At 33.7% G+C, this 17,785-nt stretch overlaps 1 protein-coding gene across 1 annotated transcript in view; it reads right to left on the reverse strand.

Moving 5' to 3' along the window:
* Positions 1-635: 635 nt before the first annotated feature.
* LOC145667825 (endothelin-converting enzyme 2-like) overlaps positions 636-17,785 on the reverse strand; it is a 249,678-nt gene continuing 232,528 nt past the window's right edge. The window contains exons 11-15 of the mRNA XM_081735257.1: positions 13,545-13,662; positions 11,605-11,701; positions 10,094-10,270; positions 7,540-7,643; positions 636-714 (exon numbers count right to left, since the gene is read on the reverse strand). Coding sequence (XP_081591383.1) covers positions 636-714; positions 7,540-7,643; positions 10,094-10,270; positions 11,605-11,701; positions 13,545-13,662 — 575 coding nt within the window. The remainder of the gene's footprint in view (positions 715-7,539; positions 7,644-10,093; positions 10,271-11,604; positions 11,702-13,544; positions 13,663-17,785) is intronic.

The following is a 17,785-nucleotide window of genomic DNA, read 5'->3' on the forward strand; positions in this document are numbered from 1 at the left end:
TTAACGTTCACACATTCGCAAATATGGTAAAATAATCACGTGACTCAAAAGATGATGTGGATATTGTCGTGAAAATTAGAATGCACTGCAGTGAGAAATGTAGGTTTGTTATTTTAAAGTAATGATGAGATGTACGTACCAAATCAAAGAAAACATGAAACGTTACAATAGTAATTTAGGGGGGGGGAACATAGTTTCAAATGCTATTTTCTTTTTTTTGCGGGTCCTCGGAGTTCTGAGGCCCTAGGCAGTTTGCCCTGTTTACCAAGTCGGAAATCCGTTGCTGCATGAGTTTGAAATAGAACCTCATAGACGCTTGACAATTAACCAACTAACAAGACTTTGTGACAAGTTTGAAACGCATGACTCACGTACAATTTGTGACATTCACAAGGAAAATTTCCAAAGAGCCTCTTGCAGCTCCAAAATTTTGCTTCTCCGTAACGTCGCCAAAGACTTCTGCTATCAGTGCAAGTGTCAATGTCATGTGTATTAAATTTGCAAATGTCTCGTATAATTAAGTTTAGAATCTATACACAATATACAATGCTCTTCGTTGAAAATGTGTAGACATATTTTTTAACAGACTCTGCATTTGTTGAATAATATAATTTGTTAATTCTGGCAATACAAATTTAATAATATTGATACTCACTGACAGAATTCAAAATTGGGGAGTAGAAGGCATTCACTGTAGTCGCAGCTGATATCCATCTGAAAACAAATTGAAAAATTATTATCCAAAGTCATATCGATAACTGTTAACGAAATGACTTATAAAAGCCAAACAAATAGGGGAAGATGGGGCAAGATGATACAGTTGTTGCTTCTTTTATCACGTGGTGAAAGTACTATTCAGCGGAAGTCTCAGGCGGCTTGTTATGCCGACAGAAAGATTGGTATTTCTAGTAAAAACCAACAAAGTGATATTGATGTTCCTTCAGTGGTTGACGAGGAATATTTATTTTTGATGACTAGGACAAAAATATCATCTTGTCCCACATACCAGGGAAAGATTATATTAATACTGAGGCAAGTTGATACAATATAAATGCTTTCCTTATAGGTATATATAAATAATATATAATTTTGTAATCTAAAAGTACAAATAAACCTATATCGAACATTTTAAATCTATATTAGTGATACACACAAATGTTTCACTGAGAGATCTCAACGATGCAGATAAAAAAGAAAACTAGATCAATACTGCATTTCTAACTTGAAAATAGAAACCTGAAAAGAATTAATCTACTCAGAGTCTATATTCAGATTATTCTTCTAATCTTATAACTTTAAAATAAAATTGTTATTACATATTCTTCGTTCGCTAATAATAATAATTTTAATGAAAACCGAATTAACTAATTCTGAAGTAATATAGAATGTAAATGATAACAATGAAACTATTTTTTTTTAATGGGAGTAAAACTTCAAGTGTGCCGAATTCCTGTCACGAATAATTCACCATTTACAGATATCACTCATCACTACAGATAAAAAGACTAACACCTTTATAATTTATACAGTTCTCATGAAACCACTGTTTGCAGCCACAACACTCAATCAAGTGGACGGTGGATCGAAATATTTTTCTGAACATATTGGTCAGTAATAATTCACGTTTGGGTGCTGATGACTTCTCGATACTTTTCCCCAGAATGCGTTTGTTCTTCTTGTCCTTCGACGCAAGTTCTTTCTCTATCATTTTTACTAGCTATTAAATGAATCCCATACAGAGTACAATGCCCTCAAGGAGAAAAGTATAGTTTTCCGAACTTTAGATACTCTGTCCTGAATAATTTACGAAGTGTGACTTAATATACTTCTTCTCTGTACCCTTCATATAAATAATAATGGGACAAGATAATACATGTACCATTTTGCCCCACGTTTTTCTGTATCAATTTGTCTTAAAGTACATTTGCTGATATTTTTCGTAGGGATGTGCACGAGACAAGATTTGTGGCTGTCTCATCTCGAAAATGTGCTGTAAAAATGATGTCTCGACTCGAAAAATGTATATTTCTCTATTGGAAAAGCCGTGTCTCGATTCGAATTTTGTCAGGAAAATCCTGTCTCGACTCGTCTTGTGCGCATCCTAATTTTTCGTTTTGCAAACACTCCTTGCAGCTTTGGCGCCATGAGGCCTATATGTTTTTGATGACAACACTTACCGGTTCTCGTCGTAATACTTAGAATTTTCGCATACACACACTACATTTATGAAATATTTTAGTATTCATCAACTGAAATTTACAGTCACACTATTATTTTTCTTTTACATTAGTTAAACATATTTGTTTTTGAAGCAAATTCGGCGGCATATGTGCAGTACCTCCGCCTTGCTATATTCTTCCTCAACTTCTGCGATTGCTTACTGCTTACAAATATAGCCACTAGAGGGAAAATATCATATTGCCTCTTGTACCACCTTCCCCCTTTTCGTATACTTTTCAGTTTATTGACAGGTAAATGCAATTTATCTTTTTAAATATATATATGCATATTGCTGCTGAAAATAATTCTTTCAATCTATATTCTTATTAAAATAAGTACGGTCTGTGCTTCTGATAGTTTACGTGCAATCAGTAGAGAGAACAGCTAGGGAACAGCCCAATTGAAATTTCTTTACGGGAAAAACCCCGGGGAAAATTTCCCGAATCACTGTCTAATTGATAATCATGACACATCTCTATGGAATCATTCGAAAACCTTACTTGATTCTTAAAAACGGTGACGTACGAATCATTAACCTAAGGCTAAAGCAGACGAATGGTTAAGAAAGATTGAATAATCATGAAAGCTTTGTTAGAATGGGAATGTGAGGGAAACAAAAGGACCCCGAGAAAACCCACAGGTATGTTTCTAACTACAAAATCGCATAGGATGGAATTGAACCAGAAATCCTCGAACAAGCTGTTAGCGCTTGAGCACTAGAAGACCGTGGCTTCTAAGGTGATTAGGGTAGAAGGAGCAGCTTTTTAAGTTTTTTTTTTTTTAAAAAAAAAGAAAAAAAAAAACGATATGAATTTAAAAGAGCTAAACTCAATTTTCCAATCGAGAGAGATACATTAGGTCTTGTGCGGTGGTGTTATACTTCAGTCAACGCAGCAATTCCCATTAGGCCAACTAGGCCCGTGCCTAGAGGGCAAAATTTAAAAATTAAATATATTTTAAAAATGTTTTTGTGTGAAAAAGTTTTAAAAATCAAGAGCAAATGGAGGATTTTTTCATCTGATAGAAGCGCCGTGCACTTTGAATTTATTTAGTAATAAATACAAAAACAAGAAACTTCCATCTACCTGTACATTAACTTAAAAGTACAAACTGTAATAAATTGTTAATTCATTAGTTAAGCATAATTTAGTTATATGTTTTGTTTTTAAGTCAGGGATGAAGAGGTGGTGGTGAAACATGTTATTATTGGGGGCGCCGACATCAAAAGTGCCTAGGGGCACCGAACTCCTAAATGCGGCACTGACTTTTGTGCTAAAGTGTTAACGCTTATTAATTCATTTTGTAGTTTTGGCAGGGGTGCCCACAGAGGGGGGGCTATGACGCAAACTGCGTCATTGAAATATTTGGGGGGGGGTTAAAAATCTATATAAATATGTTTGAGGAGGTGTAAAAATTAATCGAAAAGATTTTTTCATGGAAGAACACCTACGGATAGACAATTGGGGGGAAGGTGCGTCATGGACATAAGGGGGGTGGGCACCACTGGTTTTGATGTAGTATTGTAATTAAAATTTGGTATGATCATGTCATTAAAATTTTGTTTTTTGTTAATCTGTAAAACATTACTCAATAGTTACTTTGAGCGACAGCTTGCCTCAGAAAGCTCTTACCATATATCACGCTACATTTTATCTTTTCCGTCAGTCTTTGTAGTTCTCATTTTGAAATACGACAGTGTTGATATTGAGATGGCAGTAGTGTTGCCCACGAGATGAGAAGTACATGTTAAATCATAGTGAAGACAAGAAGCATGACAATTCTTGTCATGTTTTCGAAACGATTTTTTTTTTTAACTAGTCTCTTGAATAACACTAATCTATTTCACTCCATCCGAGTCTTAGATTTCAAACATTTTTACATGATTCATATTATGAGTATACGATTTATAAATTGACAAAGTGTTTGTACGAACACAATGAATGACATTTATCAACGTTTAAAGATAGGCAAGTCATTACACAATAAGCCTGGTACTCAAAGAATAAGTATGGCGTAAATGTTATTATATCGCATTCTTGGTAGACTTCTCGTGGCACAGAAGCATTCAGATATTGTATTGTTTATGTGAAATTAAGGAAGAAATAAATATCAGGTCATGCATTTTGTACATAAATTTACAGGACAAGATGAGATGAACAAAATTCTTCGAGGATCGAGACGAGACATGACATAAATTTTACGAGACAGTACGAGAAAACTTAATTTCTCGTCTCGTGTACAACACACACAAAAAATGACTAATGTGTTTGTCGCACTTGCTTATTTGATTTTTGTTTTTTCTTCATTTTACACAATTTTACTAGTCTTAATAAGTTCACTCGAGCAGACGGTTCTACTAAATAGAAAGTTTATAGGTAGAACATACGATATGAATTTTTGTGTGTGTGTGTGTGAAGGAATGAGGGTGTGAGTATAAGTAATTACTGTCAGTGCACAGTATAAAAATGAATTTTGAGAGATAGTAAAAGTATTATATGTGTTAGTGTGCTCCTCTCCTATTCTCGTTTATGCATATACTCTTCGTCGCTGACTCCCTACTCCCTACGGACGCACAACTTCGTTCATGCCCTGGCTCAGTTAGATAGCATTCGTGCTTTTTAGTGGCCACCTAGCACAAGTTGATTCGTGTTTTATGCACTAGTTTTTATTCAATACGTCCACACTGTATTTATACTGAACCTTCCTGACGTCAATCTGCAAGCAGTAATGGAGCTCCTCATCAGTACCGTGCTGTGAGAGGCGGCGAGCGGGGCGATGGTCCCGGCCGCCGAAGTAATGGGGCGTTTACACTTAGTCGATTTAGTCGCACGACTAAATCGACTCGCTGCATTTTCCACTAAATCGAAGCAATTAGGACGAATCAGATTGATGGATGTGTTCAATTATTTCAACCACAGAAAATAGAACATCTTTTAATTCATTTGCCAGTCGATTAGTCGCCTTCGATCAACAAGCGATTAAATTGAAGTCCCGTTTACACGGTCGATTAAGTTGAAAGTGACGTCAATTCAACTGAATCGAACGCAAATCGACTAAGTGTAAACGCCCCATAAGGGACACAAAATTCGGGAGAGAAAAAGGAAAAAAGAGGAAAAATTATTTGGAATATATGTATGGGGGCGCCGTCGTATACTCCCGCCCCGGGCGCTGATTTCCCACGGCACGGCACTGCTCTTCATTTAGTGCATGCTCTGCTAAAAGAAACAAAGCTCTAACCTAATCTGAAAATATAAGAAATGTGTCAAAATTTGATAGAAACGTCTGCTTGAATGATGCCATTTTAATAAATTAAAGGTACTGAATACCTTCTCCACTTTTGTTCCCGACCTCATTGATTTATACAATAAATATTTTTTTCTTCTATTCCCTTTGAAATTAACAGGGATTTTAATATTTTGATTTTTATTACTGATTTCTTTAAGTTTAGTTAAATATTTGTTGGTTTGCCATTGTAATAAAGGTAAATTTAATATTCTATTACTCAAATAAAATTCAACTTGTAGATATTAAAATGACATACCATTCAACTTAATTTTCACAAAGCAAGGGTGTGTTTAAATAATGTATTATTGTTAAAAGAAATTAGTAAAATCAAAACATTAAAATTGCAGTTCATTTGAATGAAAGGAGATTTTTTTCCCCCATAGATCACCGCATTTAAGGCGATAACAGTTAGAAAATAGAATAAAGCTAGGAGCAAAAGTTTGGAAAATGTAATTAACGGAAGTTTATTTTTAAAAATAATGACAAAATTTGTCATGATAAATTCACCTTTAAGAGATGTTAAAATTTCCCATGATAAATCTACCTACAACAGATTGATTTCCAACTGCCTGAAATTTCTCACTGTTAATTAGTTCTAACTTCATTTTTGATAGCAAACCGTGGAATCACTTGAAATTATATAAATTTGAAGATTAGCAAGAAAACTACTAGAAAATTCTACATTCTCATTCGTATATGCGCATATAAGCATTTGAATGGCGTACGTATAACCTCCTAATCCTAATATATATACACTTTTACTTGCCTGTAGTATTCAAAAATAATGAAGCAATTACATAATACAGAACAGGGAGTACCCAGGGATTGGGAACGAAAGCCCCGAAGTCCCGACTTTTCTCTAAATTTAGTCTACTTTTAGGGGCAATTTTACAAATTTTAATACAGTTTATCTACATATTGAAATTGAACTCCCCTCCCCTCACGCCTTCTGAAAAGGCATGGAACCCACCATAAATAAATTCTGCGTACGTATCTGATACAGAACACTTATGTAGCTAGTTGTCTGATGTTTTATGCAATAGATTCCGAGTAGTTTTAACTGGTCTACTCCATTCTAAATGCTAAGAACGTCTTCTGTTGGTTTGGTAGGCTACTATAAGTGTCTTTGATATATATGATTTAAGGCTAGACTTCAGATGGGATTTGATTCACCAAATAATTGAAGATTACCAAAACTCATGTATACATTTACGTGAGTCTGTGTGTATCCGTCAAAGACAAAAAGTCTGAAGAAATAGTTCATGGATCACCATTAATTTTGAGCTGGATGCAGAGGGTAAAAAGTTGAGAATCGAGTAGACTGATAGAAACGATATTCAAACCGCCAGTTTCAACGTTGATCGCTATAAAGAAAATTGTTATATACGAGGGACAGTCAAAACGTTCCGAGAATGTTGTTGTAGTTTTGGTATTTGTAATGTAATCACAAAGAATCTTGCACAGTACCAGTGACGCAAAACCTAGTGGAGTCATGTGAACTACTTTTTAAAAATAGTTGTATTTAGTTTCTAAGAAACAAAATAGTTTTAACATACAGTTATTAAAATTAAATAATAAGATTATTTAAAAAGTAGTTCACATGTTCCAAAATAACATGATACGTAATCAAATGCCGTTGAGTTCGTTCCTCTAATCGCTGCCTTAACTTAGAATTTTGGGGAAATGTTATTCTGGCAACACTTAATTTCTATAGATGGCAACATTGAATTTCTTTAGGTTCATATCTAATGTTGTAGAATAACATTATCTATTCATCCATCCATCCTGCTATTTGTTATTGTTTCCTTATTTATAAGTACATTTCTTTAAGGAGTATATACATTATTATGATTATTATTATTTGTCACTGTGATTCCAAAATGTTAACTTGTAACGTATCGTTCAAATCTAAAAGCTATAGGCTTATGTTAAATTCAAAAGTAAATTAAAAAAAATATAAAACATCTATCTTTTCTCTTGAGCATTGAGGTTGTTAAATTTTAGGCAGCCTATAGGAAATTTGTCAGGGTATACCTGTCTCTTTCCGGTGCTCGTCGAAGGTCCTCTAGCATTCTTTTCACAGATGTTTTAGAGAGTTTCCAAAACGTTTCAAACAATTGTCCTTCGATAACTTCAGCCTGAAAGAAGAAACCATCATTTAGTAAATAAGCAAATTAATAATGAGGTATTGCGAACTTCTAGAAGCATTATTCTTAAATTGTTGGTTTCAATGATGCCAACTCACTGGAAAAAATCCCGTTTGAATGGGACAAAGGGAATTTTCGTCGAAATTGGAAAGATATATAAGGGAATTTTTTCGCTATATATATAATCCACGTGAACGAAATTCTTTACAAGAGGGGAGTAGATATAATGAATCGTTAATAAGCGTGTAAGTGTTGTCAACTTTTAGTCTGAAATGTTTTCTTTGCCATTGATAAAGTTCATGGTAGTGAGGAGTGACTCAATCATATGTGATTCTTAAAAAATCAAACTCCAATAAACTAAATTTTTTATTCTATTATTTCACGAAAAAAACAAAACAATACAATGAACGAATGGAAGAAAGAAATTAAAATATCCAACAAGAAACAATCAATTTGCAACAACATAACAAGATATAGTTCTCGTTTAAGAAAAATAATTATTCATAAAATATTTTATAAATGTAGAAGGTCGAAATTTATTGATAATTCACCCACAGATTGAAAAAGTAACACGCGACATACGTTACTTTCATTTATTATTATTATTATTATTATTATTATTATTATTATTATTATTATTATTATTATTATTATTATTATTATTATTAACACAACGTGGGAAATTAAGGTGCAAAATGGGATTTTTTTTTGCCTCTCGAGGTGTGATTTTATAGCATTTCAGGGTGGCCCGTTTCAGCAGCGAGGCTGTAGGTAAATTTTATTTAATTTTTAGCTTAACGTGGGACGTGAACTACATGAGCTTCTACCGGAAATTAAACCCTGGTGAAATGCGTCGACAACATTGTCACGAAGTCTCAAAACATTTTGAAAGAATGTTTGAATACACGTAGCAACATAAAATCATTTGTAATTTTTCGAGATAATAAATATACTGCGCAAGAGTCTCCTTATTTTCGCACTTCATCATTCTTATTGGGTTTCTGAAAGTATATAAGAAAGTTTTTTTTTTCTAAATTTTCCTAATAAAATTTGCATTTTTTTTTGTTTGTATGTCCAACGGTTCAAAAAAAAATACAAATACAGTAATAGTAATTCGTTTTTGGCATTTCTTCGGAGTAGAATTTCCCAACTTGATATTTCCAAATTGGATATATATATATATATATATATATATATATATATATATATATATATATATATATATATATATAGAGAGAGAGAGAGAGAGAGAGAGAGAGAGAGAGAGAGAGAGAGAAAGAGAAAGAGAGAGAGAGACATAAAGTTTGTATGGTTCGTTTAAATGCATCGAAAAGTTCTTCATATTGTTTTATTTACATTATGAGATTTACTTGAAATAACTGAATAAGAATCTTTTAACCTATGAAACAGGCCCGTATCCAGGGGGTCTGCGGGGGGGGGTTAAGTTCCAAAGTTGGGCGTCCGTTTCCAGCAATTTTTTTAAAATTTATAGGAAAGATATATGGATAATTTGATCGTTTGTGTGCTTGATAATATATAAGAGTCTCGAAAAATCTGTTTATTTGTTATATGTAAGCGGTTGTAAACATAGTACTATACGGCAAGCGGAGGGAACTACTTGGCGCAAGGTAACAAAACAGTTGCATTGTAGGAAAGAAATGAGCATTTATGTCATCAACATGGCGAATGTACAAGGGCAATGAAGTAATAGTTTTAACATTTGTGAAGCAATACGTTGATAACGAACAAAATCTTTTAAAAGTTAGTGAAGAGCACAGATTAATGAACCTAGTAACAAATTGCAGAAAGTGTACAAAGTAGATAACAGCCAAAAAACGTGGCGAAAGCGGACGCTCAACTTCGGAATAAATTCCTCTAGGGGGGCCGCCCCCCTAAATTTTTGCTAGCCCTCCCTAGAATTTTCACGGTAGACTTGGAAATGAACTATAATATGACGATGAACTATAGTATGGTTGGATCGCGCCCCTCTAACTTCATCCCACCCTACATTTTCGGGCTGGCTACCGGCCTGCTATGAATGGAAGTTTAGCTAGAGGTCTTAAGATGTATGAGAACTTGAGAAATCTGTTCCTTGGAATGTTATTTATAAGTTTGTATTGAACATTGTTCTACCATTATTCTATTTCCTACAAAAGTTTTTGTGCGTTAATATTCGTAAACAAAAGAAAGGGTTGCTAATTAATCATTGCAGGTGGAGTCTATTAGAAATATTTCAGTCAGGAAATGGAATGCCAACAATTTAATTTCAACATAATCTACATATTAAATAAACAAAAAGACAATATTCTCTTCTATCAAAATGGTAAATATTGAATCTTTTGATGCGCCTAAACTTGGAATGACTCTTGCTCTCGCACGCAACGTAAATACAAGTAAAATGCTACAACGATTCGATGAATATACGAATTCTTTTAACTTACTCCTTCATAGTACTCCTCCAGCTCACCAGGTGTCAGCAGCCATCCAGGAAAGCCTATAAATGGCCGAATAGCTTCTGCTTTGTCCAATGTTCTGGCCTTGGTCTCTTCATCCATCCAACTAAGATTATGGACAATTTCTTTAAACGAATCTCTGATATCATTAATCATTTCCAAAGCCTACAAAAACAAGATTTTCTAAATATAATACAGTCTATAAATAATGTAAGACAAATTACAACTGTAATTCAAAAAAGTTACAACTGTTATATTTCCTGTATAATTAATGTACTCCTTATGTCCAAGCTCATTTATTAGATTTGTTATGGTTAGCTTTTTGACTTTTATTCCCTTGGAGAGCACGGTGCGGCGCTCGTTTCCAGTAATATAATGAATAAACTTCTTATCTCCTAGAAAATACATTATTTCCTTTAAAAGTTCTAGAATAAAGTAAATCTTATTTATATGCACAAAAGAAAAGGAACAGGCTTTTCTATATGATCAGGCGCACTCTCAGATTTTTCTTGCTGGGACGGGCCGAGACTAAAAGACACTATGTCTATATAATATAGAATCAGTGTTATTCTGTATTCGAAAACTATAAGTAATTCTTAAGTACTGTGCTGTCTCCATTCTCGGGAAAATGATAGAACGAGACTCACAAGAGAAAGATTAGAGGTAAAGTGTAAAATTACATGTTTACTATCTGGCTCAAACCTCTTGACGTTTAAGACGTGGCCTCTTTTCCAGAATATCCAATGAAAGTCACGCAAGGTTGTCTAACAGTCAATGCTTGAGATAAAGATTATTTGCACTCAAAAACTTTTTCTTCATATAATGTCAGTGTATGTTTAGGAAAAAAGAAAATCGTTTCTAAATAATTAGGGGAGAAAAACATGATTCTACGAACAGTGGTTCGTTATTTTATTATAAGATTGTTTCTTTAAACACAAGTCAATCTAAACCAGTGTTTATTCTTTCACCCTCTCGGTTTGAAGGTTTACTTTGTTCTCCCACCTGTGTTCCACGAAAGAAACGTTTCACATTATTCTTGATCACAAAAGGAAAGGAAATCTGACAACGTCGCTCTTAAGCGTCATTGGCTTTAGCCAAACGTCAAGAGGTTTGAGCCGAACTGTAGGCTACATCAATAATTTTTCTGCTAAATAAGTATATAGTTGTATGAAGAAAGTGTACAAATGAATTAATAATATTATACTTGTTTCTACAATTAACAAATATACGATAATTTTCTTGTATTATACGGTAATTTTAAATACGAAAATCGATAATTTTGTTCTCTGAAGTTGGCAACTCTTCAACTGATCGTGATTAGATAACAAAACAGCTGCAATCTAGCGGGAATGAACGTAGCTACGAAGCACGATTCCAATTTGGAATAATTCGGCTCATAGTGGCTACGAGGGGCATTTTTAATTGAAAACACGTGCAATCATGAATATGGTTTATATTTGGCTATAATATATAAAAATATGTATATGAATCGTACTAACCTTTTCTCGTGATTGATTGTTGAAATACTTTTGAACGTAAAGATAACTAACAGCCATGCCGAAATTTAAGTTAACATTACTGGTGCATCCTTTCCACCTGTTTAAAAGCAATAAAGAAAGATTAATTATTTCATTATTATTATTATAATTATCAGTCTAACAATATAACCAATTTGTCAAATGTAATAGGTACTTTAGTGAACAAATTCAATAATTTAATAGTAAAATTGTTCATAATTAATGCACAGTAGTAGCTTCCATATTCGAGGTCGGGAGTCATAAATGGACAGCAAATGTACAGTCTACTGAACGATGCTGTATGTACAACCCCGCCAAAAAAAAGAAAAAAGAAAAAAAGAAAAAGAAATAATTACTACATTGCCGATTGTGGAAAATATTCACTACATTACCGATTATGGAAAATATTCACTACCTTACCGATTATGGAAAATATTCACTACATTACCGATTATGGAAAATATTCACTACATTACCAACTCATAATCGAACTCCTGATCTAGCAGCATCATTTCAGATGTTTCTCAGGAGCAGGCGGAGGTAAGGAGTAAGACTCTCCAGCGACATAACAGTTTCAGAATCTTTGTTAGCTTATCTATTATCAGTTGATGAAAAATATATATATTTCCTGAAACTCAGGGAGGCAGTTGCTCTACCTACCCTTCTCGATTGTCGGATTCGCTTGCACCAAAGAAAGATTTGTATGATATTCGAACCAACGGTTAGGCGCCGGGTTTGCAGGTTTTACAGACTGGAGGGGACAAGTAGAAAGGATTGGAAATCTACAAACATATTGTTGTTTACGAATCTTAATTAACTGTTCTTTAATTTCAAACATAACATTAAAAATTGATTACTGTAAACATGGCGTTTTAAAATAGTGCTTGTTGAGCCTAGTGGTATAGTGAAACATAAAAGAATATACGGTAAAGTTCGATTTACCTATATTGAACACATTAGCAATAAAAATATGATTTAGGAATAAACTAAGGATATAATTTAGGAATAAAGTAAGGTTGTTTATTTCCAGTTAGACATTGTGATGTGATTATTATTTTAAAGTGTTACGATCAAAGTTCAAGAAGCTTCGTTTTTGTCCAGAAAGTTACAACTAAACACTGACAAAATGTAATACATTGTTACGGTGGAGCATCACAACATAAATGTGGCTCGTATTAAAATTATAAAGCTGATTACCAAGATACATCTTTTTAGCCCTTCTAATCTAGTAGGGGTCCTCGTCTCATATAGCCTTGACGCTGAAAATGAACTCTAAACTTTAAGAAACAAGTTTTATAAATCAGTCATTATTCACAAATTAAATTAACCCTTTTCCAGGTTTAACATTTGATTGTAACTTTACAATAATGACATGGCAAAATGTTTACCAGTGGTTAGGTGTAATTTTATAGCAACGAAATATCCTACGACTACACAATAATAATTACATCAGGTCTTTATAGTGTATCATCATTTGTATACACAATCCAGGCTTTGATTTTACACTTTTGTATTAGCCTTGAACGTAGCATCTCATCCACATTGTAGTTTTTCTTTTTTTAAAAAACTTAAATACTCAAATAGAAATAGCCTTTTATATATATATCAAAGAAGTGCAAATTGAATTTAGCAGGTTTGGTATAAGTGCACGAAATAGTCACTACATTCCTCTATTGAAAACACTAATACTAAGCTGTTGCATTAAAGAACGAAAACAATAAGTTTTGAACATAGATTGATATAATTATGTCAGTAATCATGTTAGTACTAAACTACACTTTTATTACCGGTACTTTACAAAATGGATGGGAGCTAATATAGGCTAATCTTTGTTAAATTTTGCAATAGAAACTTTAGAAAGAAAAGAAAAGGAATCATAGATACCTATACTATTCCAACAATACATTCCATTCTTAACATACCTTGGTGTCTTCTGTTTAACTCCATACACTTCTTTATTGAATTTAAATCCAATATCTCGAAAATCTTGAGTGGTCAATGGAGCCAGTCCGGTGAATACACACCACCAGATATATCTCACTGAAAAATAGTAATTTTTAAAATATCAATATTTGTCAATATTTACAGAAAGACGTAGCAAATGAGGAACAGTCAAAAATCATGATAATGTTGTTCTGCAACAGAAAATATAAACCTGAAGAATTTTCAGTGTTGCCATCCATAGAAATTACAGTGTTGCCAGAATAACAATTTCCCTAAAATCTAAGTTAAGGCAGCGACTAGAGGAACGATCTCAACTGCACTTGGTTATGTATTGTGTTGTTTTGGTTTGCTGTGAACTACTTTTTAAATAGCATTATTATTTAGTTTTAATAACTATATGTTAAAACTATTTTGTTTATTACAAACTAAATACAACTATTATTTAAAAATTAGTTCACAGGAAACTAAAACAACATGATACGTAATCAAATGCAGTTGAGTTCGTTCCTCTAGTCGCTACCTTAACTTAGATTTTAGGGAAACTGTTATTCTGGTAATACTGTAATTTCTATGGATGGCAACACTGAAAATTCTTCAGGTTCATATTTTTTATTGTAGTACAACATTATCTATGATTGTGGTAAGTTACATATCATTATCTCCTTCCACTTGTGAATAAACAAGCAAAAGAAAAATGGTAAATTTTGCATTATTTTTAGTAAGGCAGGCTCTTATATCGTCGCATTGGTTTCGATGTCTTCTACGGTGGCAAAACGGTTATTTTTGAGGCCCATTTTGATCTTAGAGAAGAGCTAGAAATTCGATGATTTAGCGCCAACGGAATCGGAGCATTTCTGGCTTTTCCCCAAGATCAAAGAGGGCCTCAAAGGTAATAGTTTTGTCACCGTAGAAGATATTCAAATCAACGCGATGGCTGAACTTCGGAACATACCAAAGCAGGACGTGCAGCGTTGTTTTCAACAATGGTAGGAGCGGTGGAACACAGAGTTTACATTTCATCTTAAGTAACTAAAATATATAATTTCTTGTTATTTGTAACATATCTTGGTAATTCTATACAATGTTGTTAGCATATAACGAAAAACCAAGTCCGAAATTGAGTCAAACTGAATACAAAGAATATGCGTGAGTGCAAATCTTGATGTGAAGTTTTTCAAGAAAAACTAATATTTTTTGTAAACCTAAAACGACGATGCTGTAGGATAACCACACCTTGCATTAAGACGAAACTAATAGTGACAACCTCTTTATTATGACGCTTGCAAGATGGCAGTACAAAGTTATGATAAATTCTTTATTTTTTGTTTAATTATAGTATTATTTCAAGATAAGCTTATATCAATCATTAAATGACATCAAGCTGAGCAAAATTATATTTTTAAGGGTAAATTCTAGGAATGGCCAATTCCGGAATTTTTACCTTCCGGAATCCGGAAAGTAAAATCGGAAAAAATCTGGAATTCGGAAAAATTCCGGAATTTAGGTAATTCTAGATTTCAGAAAAAGTCCGGATTTCTGGAAAAAATCCAAATATTTTCTAAATTCCGGAATATTTCCGAAATCCGGAAAATTAAATTTCCGATTCTGTAAGATAAATTTTCCGAAATCCGGATTCCGAAAAACTTTGGACATCCTAGTAAATTCTCGTATGGAGTTTAAATTACTTTTAATGTCACTGAAACGTATATCACTCGCTGCCAATAATAACTGGTATTCTTTTATTCTGCTACAACAGAGGGTTTAATTATTTAAGCACTGTATGGGCCTTATGCAGAGTCATTCTGACGCGTGATTAGTGCCATACTAGAGTGTTCGACTAACATGTTACCTGCAGTAGTCAGGCCTTTAGTATGATACTATTCATATGTCAAAATGACTCTGCATATGGCGGTATATGTTTAAAAGAAAACCAGCCAGCTCAATACAAGATTGTATCTGTTGTCTTTTCGTAGCCGTGGCATCCCGCCCTCAGAGTGACACACTCCTAAGAGCGGGCAACTTAATATTTGTAATGTGTGTACTGTACAGTTGTATGTCGTCTCCATTACATGCTGATATGCTTTCTCTCTCTGTTTAGTGTGTAGAAGAGTACAAAATCAATATTTGTCATTCGACTAAAAGAACAATATTTACCGTAGCTAAAACTCAAACTTATGAATATCTTCGATGACGCTGAAGGCAATATAAACATTTGTTTGTAGTATGAAATTTATGAAGTAATTTCTCTCTGAGTCTTTCCAATTATCTTTTCCTTGTATTACTTCTTTCTTTTTAAGACGAATAGCGTTGACACTCCCTTCCCGCATACGCCTTTAAAATCATAATTTCGTTTCCACACAATTAACTTGAACACGTTTGCTCTCCGACTTTTCACTTAGAATAGACACTTATACGATTATTTTTAATATAAGTAAAGATATCTTGAGGATACTGAGGTGGGCAGGTCATGTAGCTAGGATGGGAGAAAGTAGGAACGCTTTCAAAATCTTAACTGGAAGACCAATTGAAAAACGACCCTAAGGCGCAGATGGAAAGACAATATTAAGATGGATCTCTCAGAAATAGAATACAAAGTGGAAACTGGATCCAGTTGGCTAAGGATAGAAGTTAGTGGAGAGCTTTTGTGAACGCGGCATTGAACTTCCGAGTTCCATAGGCCATAGAGTTAGTTATCTTAAGAACGCATATAGTAAATTAGTTTCATAACACTGGAAATAACGAGAAAAGACAGTTATTTGTCCTGGAAAACATCTTGACAACATAGAAATTAGACTATGCAAGAAGTTAAGAGTTTATTAAAGAGATGCTTATGTAGCTACATAAATCGTTAATTAATTCCAACGACTTAACTCAGTTTATGTTGCACATAAAGTCTAGAAACGAAAACGTGCAATACCAATTTGCATGTGTCCGTTTTAGTAGTGGTTCGGTAGCGGTTTAGGTTCAGATAAAAAAAAAAAAAAAAAAAAATGACATTACAGAAGAAAGAAAAAGTTTCTTGACTTTCTCGGGTACATTCAAAGTCTAATATGAAAAATAACACTTTCCAATTTTTTAAATTGTTAGTTTTCGGTCTAGGCAGAACACTTTCGGTCTGACTTGAAAGATGAAAATTTCCACCATTAAATCTGTCACATGTATAAAATATCTAGTTTACTGCTGAAACAGATCAGGTCTACCAGTTTTAATTTTTAGTACTGTATGAGTCGAAAATACTACCAGATTCTGTCTATTGCTGATTGTTTTCTACTAATAGTGATACACGTAATTGCTAACGGTGACACAAATATTCCTACGAGTGATACACAAACTAATTCTAATTTTGTATTGTAATTCAGTAGATCGATGAGCAATTGGGTAAAGCTAGGGTTGCCACCTGTCCCTAATAAGGTGGGATAATTCGAATCTGAAGGAAATTTTTAGGTTCCAAATTACACTTAAGACAGACGCATTATATGGTGGGACGCCAAATTTCTCGAAACGCTTACAACATACATGGCTGAGCTTTGTGAATTTCGATCCACGATGTGACTATCGAGGTATCGAGATGTTTCTTTCGCTAAATTGTTTTGTATTGGGAGTAGGAAATCACTGCCAATGACGTTATTCTTTATTTGTAGAAATTGAATGTATCCTAAAGTCTGTCCAACTCACTGCCAACAAGTTGTTGCTACGAGTTTTCTGTTTTCTGTGTTTCTGTTCAACTCACTGTCAAGAAGTTGACCCTACAAGTTCATTGTTTCTGTTTAACTCACAGCCAACAAGTTGACCCTACTAGTTCTTTGTTTCGTGTGTTTCTGTTGAACTCACATCCAACAAGTTGAGGCTACGAGTTTTCTGTTTCGTGTGTTATTGGTTCGAATCCTGATTGCAATTTTCATTCAGGAATATATACATTTCTTTCTATTATCCCTAATAAGTTGTTTATGTTTAAATTTCGATGGGAGAAACTAGCGATCTGCATATGTTCGACAATTGTGTCTACTTTTAGTGTTACCAAAAGGTAGCAACCCAAAGTAAAACGCAAATATATTTGTACGATTTCCCTAAGCACAATTCTGCAGATGAGTGTGTAATCTCAAGATTATGTTTCGTAGCACTATCGGCTTGTTAAAATCTCGTATAAGAAGATTAAGCTCTAAGTGAATTGCAAAAGAAATACAGGATGTCCACATGAAACCTCCCTGATTACAAATAT

The sequence above is a fragment of the Thermobia domestica genome, chromosome 13, assembly GCF_964235325.1.
Source record: "Thermobia domestica chromosome 13, izTheDome1.hap1.1, whole genome shotgun sequence".
NCBI lineage: Eukaryota > Metazoa > Arthropoda > Insecta > Zygentoma > Lepismatidae > Thermobia > Thermobia domestica.